Source organism: Thunnus thynnus, chromosome 2 (genome assembly GCF_963924715.1).
Source record: "Thunnus thynnus chromosome 2, fThuThy2.1, whole genome shotgun sequence".
Lineage (NCBI taxonomy): Eukaryota > Metazoa > Chordata > Actinopteri > Scombriformes > Scombridae > Thunnus > Thunnus thynnus.
The window spans coordinates 39,561,184-39,579,067 of record NC_089518.1 but is presented as its reverse complement, the minus strand read 5'-3'; the positions used below and the strand labels follow the sequence as shown (position 1 = coordinate 39,579,067).

Here is a 17,884-nt window from a genome sequence, read left to right as displayed (position 1 = left end):
TGAATCAGGCTGCAGGTTTGTTGTTTGTTTGTTTAATATACTGTATAAATATATTTAATGTAGTCCCCTATGGGCTTCCATAGATTCTTGTTGACCCAGTCCCAGTACACCCCTGTTAGCAGATGAACAGCTGGTGGCGCTAATTCTCCAGTCGGTGCCGTTAAACCGTTGCAGAAGAAGAAGCGACGCGACGAGACGAAGTCATTAACCGATGGAAAACATGATGGAAATATGACATTTCTGTTAGTTTCATATATCGATGTGAGGAAGGTTACAGCCTCCTTCTGTAGTTATTTGCGGGTCATTAGTTGCAGGTTGCAGTGTGTGTGTGTGTGTGTGTGTGTGTGTGTGTGTGTGTGTGTGTGTGTGTGTGTTGCTGTTGTTTGGGGGGCAGCTGCTTCAAAGCAGCTTCCTGTTCAGAAACAGGAAGTTTGTCCTGTGAAGATAAAAGCTGAGGTCGGCCTGCAGCCGCCGGTCACTGCAGCGCTGCAACACCCTGCGACAGCCTGCAGCACACACGACCGCAGCAGGAACACACCAAGTTTCCACTACACAAAAACCTGCCAGTGTGTGTGTGTGTGTGTGTGTGTGTAATGTCAGTATCAGAACCGCAGTGGAAAAAGAATCCTCCATCACTGTTTAAAAGTAGACTTCTAAAAACCACTAAAAACTCACAGATATGAGAGACTCTGTTCATCTGTTTTTCCACGACAACAGAAAGTAAAAGCACAAGATGCAGCTTCATGATTCTGCAGATAAAAAGAGTTTCACTGGATGATGATTCACAAACATCTGGAAACACAAACTGCAGCTGCATCAAACATCTGTTTCACTCAGAAAGACTAAACCTCATCACAGAGGCATAAAGTTAAATATTACAGACATGAACATCTGTGGAACACTGAAAGGACGAGGAAACACAAAGACTGTAAATGTGTCCACTTGATGTGACCAACTCAGACTGCTGAAGCTTCATATTAGCTTCAGATCAACTTTCATCACTTCCATTGTAAGGTCATTATGAAGGGATCTTCTAATGGTCAGTATGAACAGGAGGAATGATTACAGCAGCTTTAATGTTCATTTGATGACTGTTGGTTTAAGACTCACTTGAAAAACTGTGAACTCGTCCTTTAATATATATAAGCGTGAGCTACATGCAGGCTGCTAGCTGCTGATGCTAACTCTACCTGCTGCTGAGGTTATTTTGACCAATGAAAGAAAACTTTATGTCAGTTTTAAACCTCAACATGTTAAAACTGCTCTACACACACACAGTCTGATCATTCGAGGGGTTTTTCCTGATAAACACAAACGTCTTCAAAACTTCTTGTGACAGAAAGTCCTGAAAAGTTTTGAACATTTAGTTCAAACTAAAAACTCTTTTCAGTCGACCTTCAGTCAGACTTCCTCAACCAAACCTCACTTACTTCCTCTCTCTCACTCGCTCTTTCCCATCGCTGCTAAATTTAGCAGCCAGCGGCAGCATGACACATCTCACAAACACACACACACACACACAAACACACACACACACACACACACACACACACACACACACACACACACACACACACACACACACACACACACACACCAGAGACGGGGACTCTCAGGTTCATGACTTGAACCGAGTTGCACCCGCGGTTACTTGAGATTCTTCCTCAACAGACTTGAGATTTGGGACTCATGAATGTTTATTTTTAGTTTTTAGGGTTTTTTGCACATAATGAAACGTCTGACGAGCTGAATGTCTTCCTTCCCTTTTTATCGTGGCGAGCACACCTGCAGCCGCGGCGCCGTCTGTCATAACCTTCGGCTGCAATAAAACACGTTCAGCTGAGCATCAGATATCTAACGTTAGCTTGCTAGTAGCTTTGTAGCTAAAGGATTAACTTGATTAGATTGGTGTTCACTGAATATTTTGAAAAGATGAGTGACACATCGTCCAGATATACTACGAGAAACAATCTGATGTTGGTTCGCAGCTGGCCGGCGCAGACGGACCAACGACTCCAAGATCAAATCCGAACTAGGAAAGACAGACGCTGTGACGTTTGGACTGACAGGAGCATGTCTGTCTTTTTACAGGAAACAGCTGACTTCATGGAAAGACTGCAGACACGATGCACAGGGTCACACACTGGAAACACAATAATGTGATGACATTAATAGATTAATCTGTGATAACGCCTCAGATATGAAGAAAACCTTCACAGTTTTGCTTCCTCACAGCTACAGCTGAGTGAAGATGACCTGAAGAAAACAGCAACTTCTGGGAGGAAATGAGAATTACCAGGATGATGTAACAGCAGCTACATCACTCTGCACGTTCATTACAGCTTGTTGTGCAAAACGGACTCAAAGAGACAAAAATCCTGAACAGCGCAACAGCAAAGGTGACAAAATCCTGCAGTTGACCTCATTGCACTCATTGGGCTGAAGGAAGCAGCTGACCTGACCTCACTGACCTGGATCCCTCAAAACCTAAAGACTCTCCTGGAGGCCTGGAGGAACATTAAAGGCCTTTGCTAGAACGGAGTCAAGCTCAAAGACTTTCTTCAAGCAACAGACCTCACAGGGGGAAGGAAGTGATGAGTGTCTTTGCGGCTTTCTCTTAACAGCCACTTCATCAGTGTGCTGAGTACAACTCGTCACCTGGTCGGTTTCCTGAAAGCACTGCAGAAGTCGGCCCTTTCTATCGGGGGGGGAATGTCGAATGGTTGACCAGCTCGGCTCGCAGCACATCCTCCATTTAGTAGATACGAGCTACGTGTCGTCTTTCGACCAGAACAAGAGGTCGTAGCACCAGATGAAGCCCAGAGTGAGGTGAAGGAGATGATAACAGGTATAAATACACACTCAGGCTGAATATTGTGATACCAGTGCCAATACCAGTACTTAAAGTGATACCGATAAAGTGATACCAGTAGACTACTTCAGTCTACAACCTTTTATTTTTCTACTATAACTCATCAAACATCAAATAGATCACACATGAATTCACCACCACAGACTGTTTGGGTTGCAGTAGGGATGTGCAGAGAGCCCCGGATTTGTATTTGTATTCGAATAAAAGTAGGAAGAGGCTTAAAAATCCAGTTTTTGTTTTTATTACAAAGTGTTACAATAAGTGTTCATGAAGTGTGTGTCAGTAGTTCAGCTTTATCTCTGGGGAACACTCCCAACACACCCAAATGAGGAAATATGCGTCATGTAGCAGGTGGATGTGACTCCCCTCACTGAGACCTGCTGATAGACGTCACAGCGGAGCAGAGGAGAGACACTGAGATAGTGATGTAACCGACCTGCACGCTGGTATTTAGGCGATAATGAGCCAATCACACGGTGCGTTAAATAGAAGAACACTTGCAGTGATTGGCTGCAAGCAAAACCAAACAAATAGTCTTTAGATCTGGGTACAAAATGCAGGTATCGGTACTACTCGGTACTGGTACTTATTTCCAATATGCAGCCCTGTGTGTCACCACTGTGTGAGTGAATATCAGCATCATTACAGTCTAACTAATCATGACTTTTGTGGGACTTTTTCAGACCTGCTGCAGGAGCCGATCAGGACGAGACACCTGATTTAATCACGGAGGTTTTATAAAGCGTCTGTTGCATAAAACGTTTCCAGAGGACACCGAGAACCAGTCTGATCTTATTACAGGCTTTATCCTTGAAATTGTTTTATTTAATTATTATTTATTATTGTTGAATTCTTAGCAAATTATCTGTTGTCAGTTTTCGTTGGTTTCAATTCAGAATTTTTCTTCAAAATTTAAACTGAAAAATGTTCAGCGTGAGAAAACCAGTAAATTACTGATAATTGATGCTCTGTCATTAGAGAGTGAACTGAAGTGTATTTTGACATTTTAAATTGTGTTGTAAGTGAAACCAGCACTGCTACACTGGTTTAGTACAGTTTGTTATTTACATGCAAGTAAATTATCAGAAAAGCATGGTTTTGATGGTTTTGATGGTTTTGATGGTTTTGACGATTTTATCCACAAAAATGTTACAGTTTTGTAATAAAAGGACTCAAAATAGCCGAAAACTATAATGTCAGTTTTCACCAGTGGTAGAAGTCTCTTCTGGGACAAAATGTTTTAATATGTTTTAATATGTTTTAATATCACCAGTTTGTGGACTTACAGTATATTTCAGATCATTTGGCAGCAATAGTGTTTTGCATTTAGCTACAGTGTGATGTTTAGCACTAATTAGAAGGGTGTTAATTATGATATCTTTGACAGTGTGAGGTGCTGAGCCTGCACCATGGGGGGGGGTCTGGTCTGTCAACAGACCAGCCGGTCCTTGTACCAGACCTCAGTACTTGGTTTATACTGCAGCTATATGTTCATAATACAGTTCTGAGCTTTAAAGGAAAGCTTTCATTGTGTATCTTTAGACTGATCATCTACCAAACAACTAATCACTAATGAGACTGTAGGCTAATAGATAAAGAAGTGATGATAATATAGTGCACGCACACAGACACGGTTACACGAGGTTCATGTCAGTGTTTGATCAAACTGTTCAGATCGTTCTAACACTGGCTGGTAAAGAGAAGAGCAAACAGACAGGTAGGTCAGACAGGTGTACACACAGACAGGTAGGTCAGACAGGTGTGCACACAGACAGGTAGGTCAGACAGGTGTGCACACAGACAGGTAGGTCAGACAGGTGTACACACAGACAGGTAGGTCAGACAGGTGTACACACAGACAGGTAGGTCAGACAGGTGTGCACACAGACAGGTAGGTCAGACAGGTGTACCTGTGTCTCTGCCGCCGTACAGGGAGTTGTCCTCCATGCCTTCGTCTTCGTCCACTCTCTGTCCTCTGTGCAGGCTGCCTCGCCTGACGCTGCGCTCCGTCCAGCTCATCTACACACAAACACACATTATTTTCATTACTGAATATCTGATCATTATTTTCTGGATTAATTAATGAATCCTGTCAGAAAGTAGTGAAACGTGACAATCTGAATTTCACAGTGTCGTTTTGTCCGACCAAAAGTCAAATCATCACATACACCAGACAATGGATCAAAATAGTTTTCTGTTGTTCGACTAATCAATCGACTGTTTGCACCCGTTTGAGTAGCTGAACTTAATTCAAACATTGTGACTTTTCTCTTAGGTTCAAACATTAAACAGCTTCAGATATCCGACAGATTTGGGATCTTTGGAGACTTCAGGATCTTGTCTGGTTCTGTGAATCTGAGCAAAGTTTAAAGAAACAGCAAAAGTTTATGTGTCTATTTCCTTAAAGTCTTTCTTTAATCTGGTTCTTTGGTGTAAAACCGTGTGAATGTTAACTTGTGATGTTATAGAGACTTGTGGCTGGTGTGTAGATTGATTAGCGTGCTGATGGTGAAGGCTAAGTGGCAGCATGCTAGTTAGCCCGACATGATGTTGTCTAGCGTGTCATTGGCTATTTTGTTTGATTGTTTGGTTATATGGTGGCTCAGGCAGCATGCTAGTTAGCATGGCTTTCTGTTAGCATGCTAGTTTGATATTTTTTACATAATTATGCCTTTGTGGTGTTGGATATTGTCAGTGAGTTACAGACCGACCGCTGTCATTAATTAATTACATTAATTATATCAATCTTTGTGTATTTCAGCTCTTTCTAACAATGTCAAATGTTTTAATTAATTAATTGTCTACTTTTGTTTGTTAACTCGTTTGCTTCAAGTTGCCCCTTTAAGGGATGAACAAAGTATTTTGACATGAATTGAATAGATCATATAGCATGCTAGTTAGCTTAACATGCTCTTTGTTGTTTGGTTGGTGGCTTGGGCAGTATGCTGGTTAGCTTAGCACACTGTTAGCATGCTAGTTAACTTAGCGGGCTAGTTAGTTAAACATTTGGTTTGTTGTTTGGTTCATTTGATGTCTTAGAAGCATACTAGCTAGCCTAACGTCTTATATATAAAGCTGGTCGTAGTGAGATGTGACGTCACCTGTTGGTTTTATTGGAGTTTTATTGGAACCCAAGCTAACACTAGCTTACTGGGCACACCGAGCACTGCACACTTACGGCTAATGTTAGCTACTTTAGCTAAGTTGTGCTAACAGGGCACAATTTATTTCAACTTAGTGAAATATTGTGAAAATAGTCTGACTCAGTGTGAGTCCTGGAGCCAACTGTCAATCAAAGCTGTCAATCAACGTCCACACAGCAGACATCAAAGCTGCTATAAGTCTTCAAATCTTATTAATGGAGCAATAATTTCCAAAATGACCACCAGCACATTTATGAGAGGGCCTGAATTTAGAGATTGAGACCAGAATGACTCGTTGAAAACAATGATTGATTCAGTATTTCTAGAGAGAAGTTGAGGTTTTTGAGTCAGTTGGAGCAGCTAGCGGCCGTCTGTGGTTCTTTAAGTTGCCTCAGACTCAAGACGTGGTGTCTGCTTGTTAAGTGGTGTATGGTTTGCTTGCTCAGATGAGGAAGCTTAAGGTGGTTATTTGGCTGTTGTTTGGAGAGTTGAGCAGCATGCTGGCTAGTTTGTCATGCTGTTAGCTGGTGATAGTGTAGACAAAAGTTAATATAGCCGTCCAAACAGGGCAGCTGTGGCTCAGGAGGTAGAGCGGGTCGTCCACTAATCGGAAGATCGGAGGTTCGATTCCCAGCTCCTCCAGTCCACATGCCGATGTGTCCTTGGGCAAGACACTTGACCCCAAATTGCTCCTGATGGCTGTGCCATCAGTGTATGAATGTGTGTGAATGGTTAGCTTCCTCTGATGGGCAGGTTGCATGGTAGCCCCTGTACCCGTTCAGCGTGTGAATGTGTGTGAATGTGATTCATAGTGTAAAAAGCGATTTGAGTGGTTGGAAGAGTAGAAAGGCGCTATACAAGTACAGTTACACTTACCACTTACTGAGAGGAAATCGACTCTGACTGCACTGACACACTTTATTTGAAAAAATAGGTCAAGGGACGTAGTTCAAGAAAAGTGTCTCATACAGAAGTGCTGCTGATGATCAGCTATATTGATTCCAGTGGAAGCAGATAAACAGTGATGGCGGTCAGATAGCTGAGCGGTTCATAGGGTTCAGGTGAAGTTGACCGTCAGGTCAGTGGGTTCAGTCAACTTTTGTCACTTTGCTCTGTGAATTGAGAACTGAAATTTCACACTGTGTATATGAGTGTGACTTTATATTTTTGATGTGGCAGCTAAACAGTGCAGTCTGATTGGCCGCCACACTGAGACAGATAGAGGAAGTGGAGATGTGACTCAGGACTGTCAGTTATCATCATCCAGTTATTAATAACACAATCAATATCTCACATTAAAATAGTTGAGAAACACAAAAATGAGATAACAAGCAGTTCTGTTTGACAGACGACTGAAGAGGAAACTGTCAGTCAGTATCATGTGAATGTTCCCCATCTGCTCAGTGGAATGGTGCATTGTGGGAAGTCACATGACCTCACACCTGACAACTTGAGCCAACCAGGCGCGTCTGCGTCACGTTCCGGCTGCAATGCAGACGTGCCGCAGCACGTTTCAGTAGCGTCCCAGAAGAATCTCGCCGCTACGCTACGCAAAAAATAAGCACCTAGCCTATTTTTGACAGAAGCAACATCAAGCTGCACAGAGCAGATCAAGCCGGACAGGAAGTCAGACACAGGAACTGCATAGAGCATCCGGTCACTGTTCAAAATAAACATCCTGTGCAGACTCTGATTGTATATCAACAATAAACACAATTAAAACAGACAAATAAAGAAACTACTACTCAGAGTAAAAGCACAAAAATCAAGGAAAAATGACCAAATCAACATCTGAGCAAGTCAGCAAAATTGGACAGTTCAGTTGCGCTGCTACTGCAATAATTACAGTAGCCTGAAGATGCACGTTCTGGTTAGGCTACCGTAATTACTGTAGTAACTGCACAAGTGAATTTAAAATGTGGCTGGGTTGACTGCAGTCTGAAAACGCTCCTGGTGGGGTATGAAGCCGAGCAGGGGACGCAGCTGGAACTGATTAAATTGGAACTGAATTCACAGTAAAATGCTGCCGTTTTAAACCCTGATGTGACCACGAGCCTCGTTATAACCGCAGTGTTAACTAGGTGCAGATTCACTGAATTAAAACCACCACAAACCAGTTGTTATGTAGAGATGAGTTGTTACTAAATATTCACAGCTACTAGCTGCAGGTGGGACTGTTGCTAAGCTAACTGAATAAACCAACCAACCAATTTATGTTTTTTTCTTATATATGCTTCACACACATACATATATAAGAAAAAAACATAAAATAGTAGACACCTACACAAACACACCCAAAAAGAGGAAGTGAGAGAGACAGATGGAGGTGCTAGCTAGCCACAGCCCTGAGAGAACAGCTGGCTTTTAAAAGACGACAAAGTTATGGAACATCTTGTGCGATCAGGCAGTTTGTTCCAGGGCCTATAATGACTGAACGCACCTTCACCAGATGTACTTCTGATCATGAGTACAGTTATGAGACCAGTGACTGATGATCTGAGGGTTCTGGAGGGTTTGTAAGCAGTGAGCAGGTCGGAGATGTATGTAGGAACTAGACCATTAAATGATTTGTAAGCAATGAGCAACATTTTGAAGTCAATTCTATATTTTATCTGCTCAGTTTTTCTTGTCCCAGTGAGAACTGGGCATTACAGTAGTCTAGCCTAGAGGAAGCAGATGAATGCATGAACCAGTTTTTCAGCGTCTGAGACAAGATGGATTTAATCTCAGAAATATTTTTTAGGTGGTAAAATGCTGTCCTACTTCTTCTTGTAATGTGGCTTGTGAAGTTGAGGTCAGAATCCAGATAACAGCTGGATTTCTAACCTGTTGGGTGTCAGAGACAGCCAGATCACCAGGATCTCAGTCTGGTCTTTGTTTAACAGCAGAAAGGGTCATTGAGTGTTTTATGTCACTGACACAGTTAACAAGGTCATTTATAGGGCTGAGGGTATCATGGGAAAGTAAAATATACAATTGTGTATCATCAGCATATGAATGGAAAGATACATCGTGCTTCTGTATGATGGAACCAAGTGGCAGATTCAACAGTAACGATTATTGCTCCATTAATAAGATTTGAAGACAAATAATAGCTTGGATGTCTGCTGTGTGGACGTTAATTGACAGTTGGCTAATCTGCTGCTCTGCCCGGCTCTGGGACTGATAGCACAATTTAGCTAAAGTAGCTAGCGTTAGCTGTAAGTGTGCAGTGCTCGGTGTTCCCAGTAAGCTAGCGTTAGCTTGGGTTAGCGGGGTGTGTTTCCAGAGCGTGAAAGGCAACACCTCACACTCCTTATTTCGAAGGTCATCACCTCGCTACATCCATCTTTATATACAGGCTGTAGAACCAACTGACAAAGCTAACATTAGCGTGCTAATATCTGAGCTGTTCGGATTTAAGAGTAAAGGAGGTAATATGGAATATGATCAACATATCTGACCTGAAACTTCACATTTCACGGAAAAAACACAGTAAACCTCAAATTACTAAACCAATAATATTAGACTAAATGACCAAATAACATCCGTTATCTTAGCATAATCTCACTGTAAACTGCATGAATATTACTTATTCTAAAACACACATATTTCTGCAGGTATGCAGATAGAAATAAAACAAAGTCAACATTAATGTTTAAATGTAAAAAGTTGGACTAAGAAAGTGTTTGAGTTCATGTAACAGTCAAAGCTTAGAGCTCAGTGTGTGTGTGTGTGTGTGTGTGTGTGCGTGTGTGTGTGTGTGTGTGCGTGTGTGTGTGTGTGTGTGCGTGTGTGTGTGTGTGTGTGTGTGTGTGTGCGTGTGTGTGTGTGTGTGTGTGCGTGTGTGTGTGTGTGTGTGTGTGCGTGTGTGTGTGCGTGTGTGTGTGTGTGTGTGTGTGTCTGTGTGTGTGTGTGCGTGTGTGTGTGTGTGTGTGTGTGTGTACCTACAGGGAAGGCGATCTCACACAGTTTGTGCGTCCAGTCGTCCAGCTGTTGTCGCTCGACGGCGAACACGTAGATCTTCTCGGTGGTTTCGACCAGGAAGGGTCCCGTGTCTTTGGGACAGCCTTCCATCTCCACCTCTGACACCCGGATACAGTCAGCCAGACGGATCACCTAGGAGACGACATCAGCTGTTATCACCCGGGAAACCCTGCGCCTTATTGCTACAGCAACAGAGCTGAACTGAACACATGACATGAGTGAATAACGTGGAGTCAAATAAAACCAAACTTCTAGTTTTCCAAATAGATTAGAAGTGAACAGAAAGTAGAATAGAGTAGAGTAAAGCAGACATCAGTAGAATACTGTTTAAGACTACAGCACAGTAGGTAAAGAACAGGAGTGAAGAACAAAGTAAAGCGCAATAGAACAGAGTAGAAAGAATGAACACATTTTTATTTTCGTGTCATACTATTATGGGATTATACAGCATATAAATAACTTGAGTAGTTTAGTGTCTAATACAGTAGAGGAGGACATAGAGCAATAAAGTTAATTACAATAGAAAACAGTAAAGGAGAACAGGGTTAAATAGAATACAGTAGAACCAAGCAGAATAGAATCGCGTCGAGAACAACAGCACAACAAAGTACATTAGAGCAGATTACAGTGGAGTACATTAAAGTAGAGCCAAACAGGGAAAACTAGAACACAGTAGAGCAGAGTAGAGTAAAATACAGCACAGTAGAACCGAATAGGGTACAGTGCAGTAGATGTAAAGTAGATTTAAGTAGAATCAAAGGCAGAATACAATACAGAAAAGTAGAATACATTATAGTAAATCACGGTACAGCACAGTAGAACAGAAAAGTAGAGCAAAGTATAACATATATATAGAATATATACGCATAATATGTAATTTCTGCCGCTAGAGGTCTCTCAGTCAAAACAATAACAGAGACGGAGTTTGATGATGTCGTGAAGTAGTGTGGCATCATGGGAGTTCACCGTTCAGGATGTTTTTACTGGGAGCCGAGGTCTCCTCCTCCCCAGAACAAAGAGACCCGGTGATTAAAACCGGTGAAAACACTGAATAAAGCAGTTTCACGCAAAATAAATTGAATAAATAAATTTGGCGGACACAGGACGTCCAGAGAGGCTGCTAGCTGCTAGCCGAGTCGCTGCTAACGTTTGCTCAGCTTGTTTCTCTGATAACTTAAGATCCAGACGTTCTCCATCTGGTTAAAAGATATACTTAAAAAACAACTAACATCTAAAAAGAGTATTGTAAAATATGTGGCTTAAAACTGAATCTATGACAGAGTTTCTGGCGGACAACAACAACGCCGACACATGCGCATAAAATGTTGATCATCTTGTGCGCGTGCACTCACTGGTAGAGGAAACAAACCATTTCCTGATTAAAACTACAGATTTTTCTGGGTTTGAAAATTGTTGTAAACATTTGGGATAATGTAAGTACACAACTCAACAACATATATATAACATAGGTCTAGTTGTTTTTAGACATTTTAATGTAGAATAGTTGCATATTATAGCTTTAAGTAGAGTACAATAAAATAGAATAGACCACCGTAAAGTTCAGGAGATCAGGATACAGTACAGTAGAAATCAATAGAGCACAGCACAGTTGAACAAGATACAGTAGAGTAGAGATCAGTAGAGTAGAACAGAGTAGAGATCAGTAGAGTAGAACAGAGTAGAAATCAGTAGAGTAGAACAGAGTAGAGATCAGTAGAGTAGAACAGAGTAGAAATCAGTGGAGTAGAACAGAGTAGAGATCAGTAGAGTAGAACAGAGTAGAGATCAGTAGAGTCCGCATGACTGTGTTCTACCTTCTTGTGCTCCTGCTGTTTGCGCAGATTTTTATCACTTTTATCCAAAGTTCCTCCATCTTTACACTCAAAGAACTCCAGTCTGGAAATCGAACAAGAACTTTCTCTGTACAGGACGCACCACACCCGCTTCCACTTCTACACACACACACACACACACACACACACACAATAATTACACACACACACACAAGTTAGGGGTCAATGTTCAGTCATACTTAAAAATAAAACATTTGCCACTTAAGCTGTTAACTGTTACTTAAATAGAAGTGAGACCTGTCTATATGTGTACTGTGAATTTATTTATGTGCTCCTATCCTAATATGGCTTCATAATGTAAACAAGTTAAACAAGCATTAGCAAGTTTGAAGTTTCAAAAGACAAAGTTATGGAAGCGTAGGCTATATAAACTGGTACTGAATTTATTAACTTGATAGTTTTAACTACAGGATCATGAATACACATTGATTTGATGGATTTATTTTAATGTGCAATGAAAGGTTGCACTGTGCCAGATTGCCTCTGGTACAATGAGGTATTTATTTTAATCATTTTAAAACAGATTGTACTAATTTTTACACAGTTCTGTGTAGGTTTTAGCTCTCAGAGGGTGGCGTAGCATTGTGTAAAGAAAAAAAACAGACCTGCTACATAAAAATAGAAATGAGCAATGTGATGTCGGTGCAGTTGCGTGTGGCTTCTGCGGTCAGTGCAGCAGCTTTATTGATTATAATGGACACATTCTGCTGCAGATGACTTTTTGCAACATGCAAACATGCATTCAGGCCGTTACTGTTACATTACGTACAGTTATGTTACTGTTTCGTGACTGTTTTGTTACTTTACTGCTACCATGACGTGACTGTTACATTACTGCTACTGTTACATTACTGCTACCATGACGTGACTGTTACATTACTGCTAGTGTTACATTACTGCTACTGTTACATTACTGCTACCATGACGTTACTGTTACACAACTGTTACATTACTGCTACTGTTACATTACTGCTAGTGTTACATTACTGCTACTGTTACATTACTGCTAGTGTTACATTACTGCTACCATGACGTCACTGTTACATTACTGCTAGTGTTACATTACTGCTACCATGACGTCACTGTTACATTACTGCTAGTGTTACATTACTGCTACTGTTACATTACTGCTAGTGTTACATTACTGCTACCATGACGTTACTGTTACATTACTGCTAGTGTTACATTACTGCTACTGTTACATTACTGCTAGTGTTACATTACTGCTACCATGACGTTACTGTTACATTACTGCTAAGTGTTACATTACTGCTACTGTTACATTACTGCTACCATGACGTTACTGTTACACAACTGTTACATTACTGCTACTGTTACATTACTGCTAGTGTTACATTACTGCTAGTGTTACATTACTGCTACTGTTACATTACTGCTAGTGTTACATTACTGCTACCATGACGTCACTGTTACATTACTGCTAGTGTTACATTACTGCTACCATGACGTTACTGTTACATTACTGCTAGTGTTACATTACTGCTACCATGACTTTACTGTTATGCTACTGTTTCATTACTGTTATGTTAATGTTATATTACTGCTACTGTTACATTACTGTTACCATGATGTTACCGTTACCCTACTGTTTAGTTACTGTTATGTTAATGTTTTGTTATGTTACTGTTACATTATTGCTACTATTACTTAACCTGATGTGGAAAAGGGCAGGCACTTTCAAAAATTACTTGTCAGGTGATTGGATGAACCATCTGTCTATCAACATCTATCACCGTCTTACCTTGTGAGGCAGCTGGATTCGTGAGGTAACTTGAGAATCCTCATAGGACGCTGATTGGTCCAAACTACCGGTGGTTCAGACACGGACCATAACATGAGGCCAGACAAGATGGATTCTCGCATGATCTCGTGAATCCAGCTGCCTCACAAGGTAAACTGTTACTGCTACCTTACTGTTACTGTTACTATTATATTACTGTTACTGCTACATTACTGTTACTATCATATCACTGTTACTATTATATTACTGTTACTGCTACGTTACTGTTACTGTCATATCACTGTAACTATTATATTACTGTTACTACTATATTACTGTTACTATTATATTACTGTTACTGCTACGTTACTGTTACTATCATATCACTGTAACTATTATATTACTGTTACTGCTACGTTACTGTTACTATTATATTACTGTTACTGCTACGTTACTGTTACTATTATATTACTGTTACTGCTACGTTACTGTTACTATTTTATTACTGTTACTGCTACGCTACTGTCACTGTTACTGTTACTATATATTACTGTTACTGCTACATTACTGTCACTGTTACTGTTACTATTATATTACTGTTACTTCTACGTTACTGTCACTTTTACGTTACTGCTATTTTATTGTTACTGTTACTATTATGTTACTGCTATGTTATTGTCACTGTTACTGTTATATCACTGTTACTGCTACGTAACTGTTACTGTTATTGTTGTTATTGCTCTTGTTACTTGTTACTGTTACTATTATATTACTATTACTGCTATGTCACTGTTACTGTTACTATTATATTACTGTTACTGCTACGTTACTGTCACTGTTACTGCTACGTTACTGTCACTGTTACTGTTACGTTACTGTTACTGTTACTGTTACTATTATGTTACTGCTATGTTACTGTTACGTTACTGTTACTGTTACTATTATGTTACTGTTACTGCTATGTCACTGTTACTGTTACTATTATATTACTGTTACTGCTACGTTACTGTCACTGTTACTGTTACGTTACTTGTTACTGTTACTATTATATTACTGTTACTGCTACGTTACTGTCACTGTTACTGTTACGTTACTGTTACTGTTACTGTTACTATTATGTTACTGCTATGTTACTGTTACTGTTACTGTTACTATTATGTTACTGCTATGTTACTGTTACGTTACTGTTACTATTATGTTACTGCTATGTTACTGTTACGTTACTGTTACTATTATGTTACTGCTATGTTACTGTTACGTTACTGTTACTGTTACTATTATGTTACTGCTATGTCACTGTTACTGTTACTGTTACGTTACTGTTACTGTTACTATTATGTTACTGCTATGTTACTGTTACGTTACTGTTACTATTATGTCACAGCTGTATTACTGTTACTGCTATTTTATTGTTACTGTTACTGTTATATCACTGCTACTGCTACGTTACTGTTACTGTTATTGTTGTTATTGCTCTTGTTACTTGTTGCTGTTGCCGCTCATACTGTTATGTTACAGGTATTCTTAACGTTAGCGTTAGTTCTGTTGTGTGTCAGTGTTAACGTTGGTGTTTGTACCTTTCCAAACCTCTGCTGCTGGAGGTAAAGCATCCCCTGTTTCCTGATGTCCTCCTCCATGATGACACTGCAGCTCCTCCTCCTCCTCCTCTCCTGTCCTCCTCCTCTCCTGTCCTCCTCCTCTCCTCTCCTTCTACTCTCCTCTTCCTCTCGCCTCTCCTTCTGCTCTTCTCTTCCTCTCTTCCTCTCCTCCTCCTCTCCTCTCAGCCCTTCTGCTTCCTCTTCTGTTTAACGTCTCACTCCTCTTGCCTCCTCTTCTTGTCAGTGTTCAGTTATTATTCCTCCTCTTCTTCTCCTCTCTCTCCCGGTCCTTCTCTTCCTCTTTTCGCTCTTCTTCACCTCCTCAGTTTTTCCTCTGCGATGTGTTTGATTCTTTTGTTTAAAGAACTTCAAACTTCAACTTCTCCTTTCTCTCCTCCTCCTCTTCTTGTCTCCTTTCACCTCCTTTCGTCTCGTCTCCTTTTCTCCTCTTTTTCTTTCTGAACTCGCTCGACTGTCCGAAAAGTCTCACCCTCCCCTCTTTCTGCTGTCGTTCACCTCCTCTTTTCTTTCCTCCCTCTCTCTCTCTGTGGTATCAGTGTGAAGCAGAAAAACGTTGAGTGTGTCATCGCAGCTTCCTGCCTTCACACTCTGTTGCAATGTCTAATGCAGAACTAACTGGTTGTGTGATCCTCCTCTTTCAGTATCATTCTTCCTTCCTTCATGTCAGACTTTTATGCAAATTCAAATTATTTTCTCCTTTTCCGATCACTAATTTTCACTTTACCTTTCCTTTTTTTCAATTCCACCTGCCTGCCACCTTGTCCTTGATGTGCTGATTAGCTGTTGATCTTCACCAAAAAACCCATTATGCATCCTGCCCCCCCCCCTGGTGGCCATGTCGGAGGCTCTTGGTACATTGTGACTCTGTTATTCTCAGTAAGAGGAAGTCTTTGAATCCTAAAATACATATAGTACAATGTAAAAATACACCATCACAAGTTAAAGTCCTGTCCTGCTACGTGAGTTCAGAGTTTAGTTGAAATATGTAAAAACAAGTTGCCAAATACAAATTAGTGAAAATCACCGAAAATGTGCAACTTCCTGAGCAGGTGGAAGTCATTAATTGATAATTGTTGTCATGGAAATGTTTAGGAAGAAAGAATTTTCTTCCATCTGTAGCGTTATATCAGGAGCACATCTCCTGTGACACTGAGCATGCCCAGTATTGATCTGAATTGGACTGTGATTTTATGCTTCAGATGTGAATTTTGTGGTGTCATCACTTGGTTGTTTGTGTTATTTATATTATACTATAGAATTATTATTGTGAACACATTAACATGGTGAAGTTTGTCTTATCTGTAACGAGGCATCATATTTTATAAAGATAATATGTTTTTATGTAAATTTAATTGGCAAAGTTAACAAGTATAACACATCTTCATCTCCTTCCAGACCTCAGTATCAGCGTATCTGTGGTCTGACCACAGAGTGCTGACAAGTTTATATTCACACTGTAAAATATCCCAAACTCTACAGATCTGTCTTATTATTCTTATTATAGGACACATATTCTGCACATTCTCAGGTCTATATTTATGTGTTACTGGAACATCTTTACATGATTTCCAGTAAAAGGTTCTGTTGGTGACAATCATTAAATTCCTTCTCGTTAGTGACATCTGTGGCCGTTAAATGAGCTGCAGTCAACTGATGCTTGGAGAGTGAGACTATTGCTTACACTTCTCATAATTACATAAAAGATCTCTATCATTGTGTTTTGCACCATGTTTCAGCAAAGCATCTCTGACTCTCAGTAAGTCTTAATCTCCCCCCCCTCTATATGTACATGTGCATGTTCACACACACACACAGTCTCCAGCTGCACTGTGGCTGCTGACTGGTGAGAGCCACACACACACTCGCAAAAAAAATATGTGTTAATCAACCACCCGAACCTGATTCAACCTGCAAACCAACCATGTTGACTAAACACCTGTAGACCCAGTGAGCTGCGGCCTAGTGAGCAACAAGCTGCGGTTTTGTTGTGAAAGATGGTAATAAGCTCTTATTACCACGTGTGGACCACAAACAGAAAAACAAAAGGGTTGACTATGTTCTGCTGTCGCTCTAGAGCTCATTTTCTGCTCCATTGTTGAGGAAATGATCTTTTAACTGTGTGTGTTCAGGAGTGGGCGACTTTGTTGTTAAATGTGTAGTGGTTGATGGAGGCAGCTAGCTGCTTCATTAGCTGGAGAGCTAATATCTGCAAGGTGTTTCTAGTCAGATAGCACCGTTTTTGTTGGGTTGTAATGGCGGTCGTTTGTTGACATTAGCGTTAGAGGGGCAAGGCACTCAGGAGCGCGCAAGAACATCACATCCTTTAGATTTTCACAGAAAGTCTTTCACATAGAAATCAGTCCACAGACCGCTACAGACAACTGAGAAGGTCGGGGAAGGTCTCGTTTTTCTACATCATATCACTACCCGTTCACTCACTGGCCATAAAAAACAACTATACATGTTAATTGCTTCACAATTCTACGTATGGAACCTTTAAAAACTCCTTATTTATCTCCTTTATGCAGCCCCTCATTTCAGCCTCTGTCTGAAACAGGCCGTTTTAGCTCCTGTCTCTTTAAGCCCCGCCTCCTGATGAGCCCACTCTGTTCTGATTGGTCAGCTTCAGGAAGCTTCCTCCGGCTCCGGAGGCTACGTAAACAAACTATAGTAGCAGGATTTCACTTCTT

At 40.7% G+C, this 17,884-nt stretch overlaps 1 protein-coding gene across 2 annotated transcripts in view; it reads right to left on the bottom strand.

Moving 5' to 3' along the window:
• Positions 1 to 16,374, bottom strand: part of LOC137170858 (docking protein 2-like) — a 25,002-nt gene extending 8,628 nt beyond the window's left edge. Inside the window, exons 1-4 of one of the 2 annotated variants that reach the window (XM_067574484.1) lie at positions 15,153 to 16,374; positions 11,796 to 11,933; positions 9,946 to 10,113; positions 4,783 to 4,891 (exon numbers count right to left, since the gene is read on the bottom strand). In XM_067574484.1, the coding sequence (XP_067430585.1) occupies positions 4,783 to 4,891; positions 9,946 to 10,113; positions 11,796 to 11,933; positions 15,153 to 15,212 (475 nt within the window). In that variant the 5' untranslated portion in view covers positions 15,213 to 16,374. The remainder of the gene's footprint in view (positions 1 to 4,782; positions 4,892 to 9,945; positions 10,114 to 11,795; positions 11,934 to 15,152) is intronic. The other variant, XM_067574474.1, reaches the window with a different exon arrangement.
• Between the last annotated feature and the right edge of the window lie 1,510 nt (positions 16,375 to 17,884).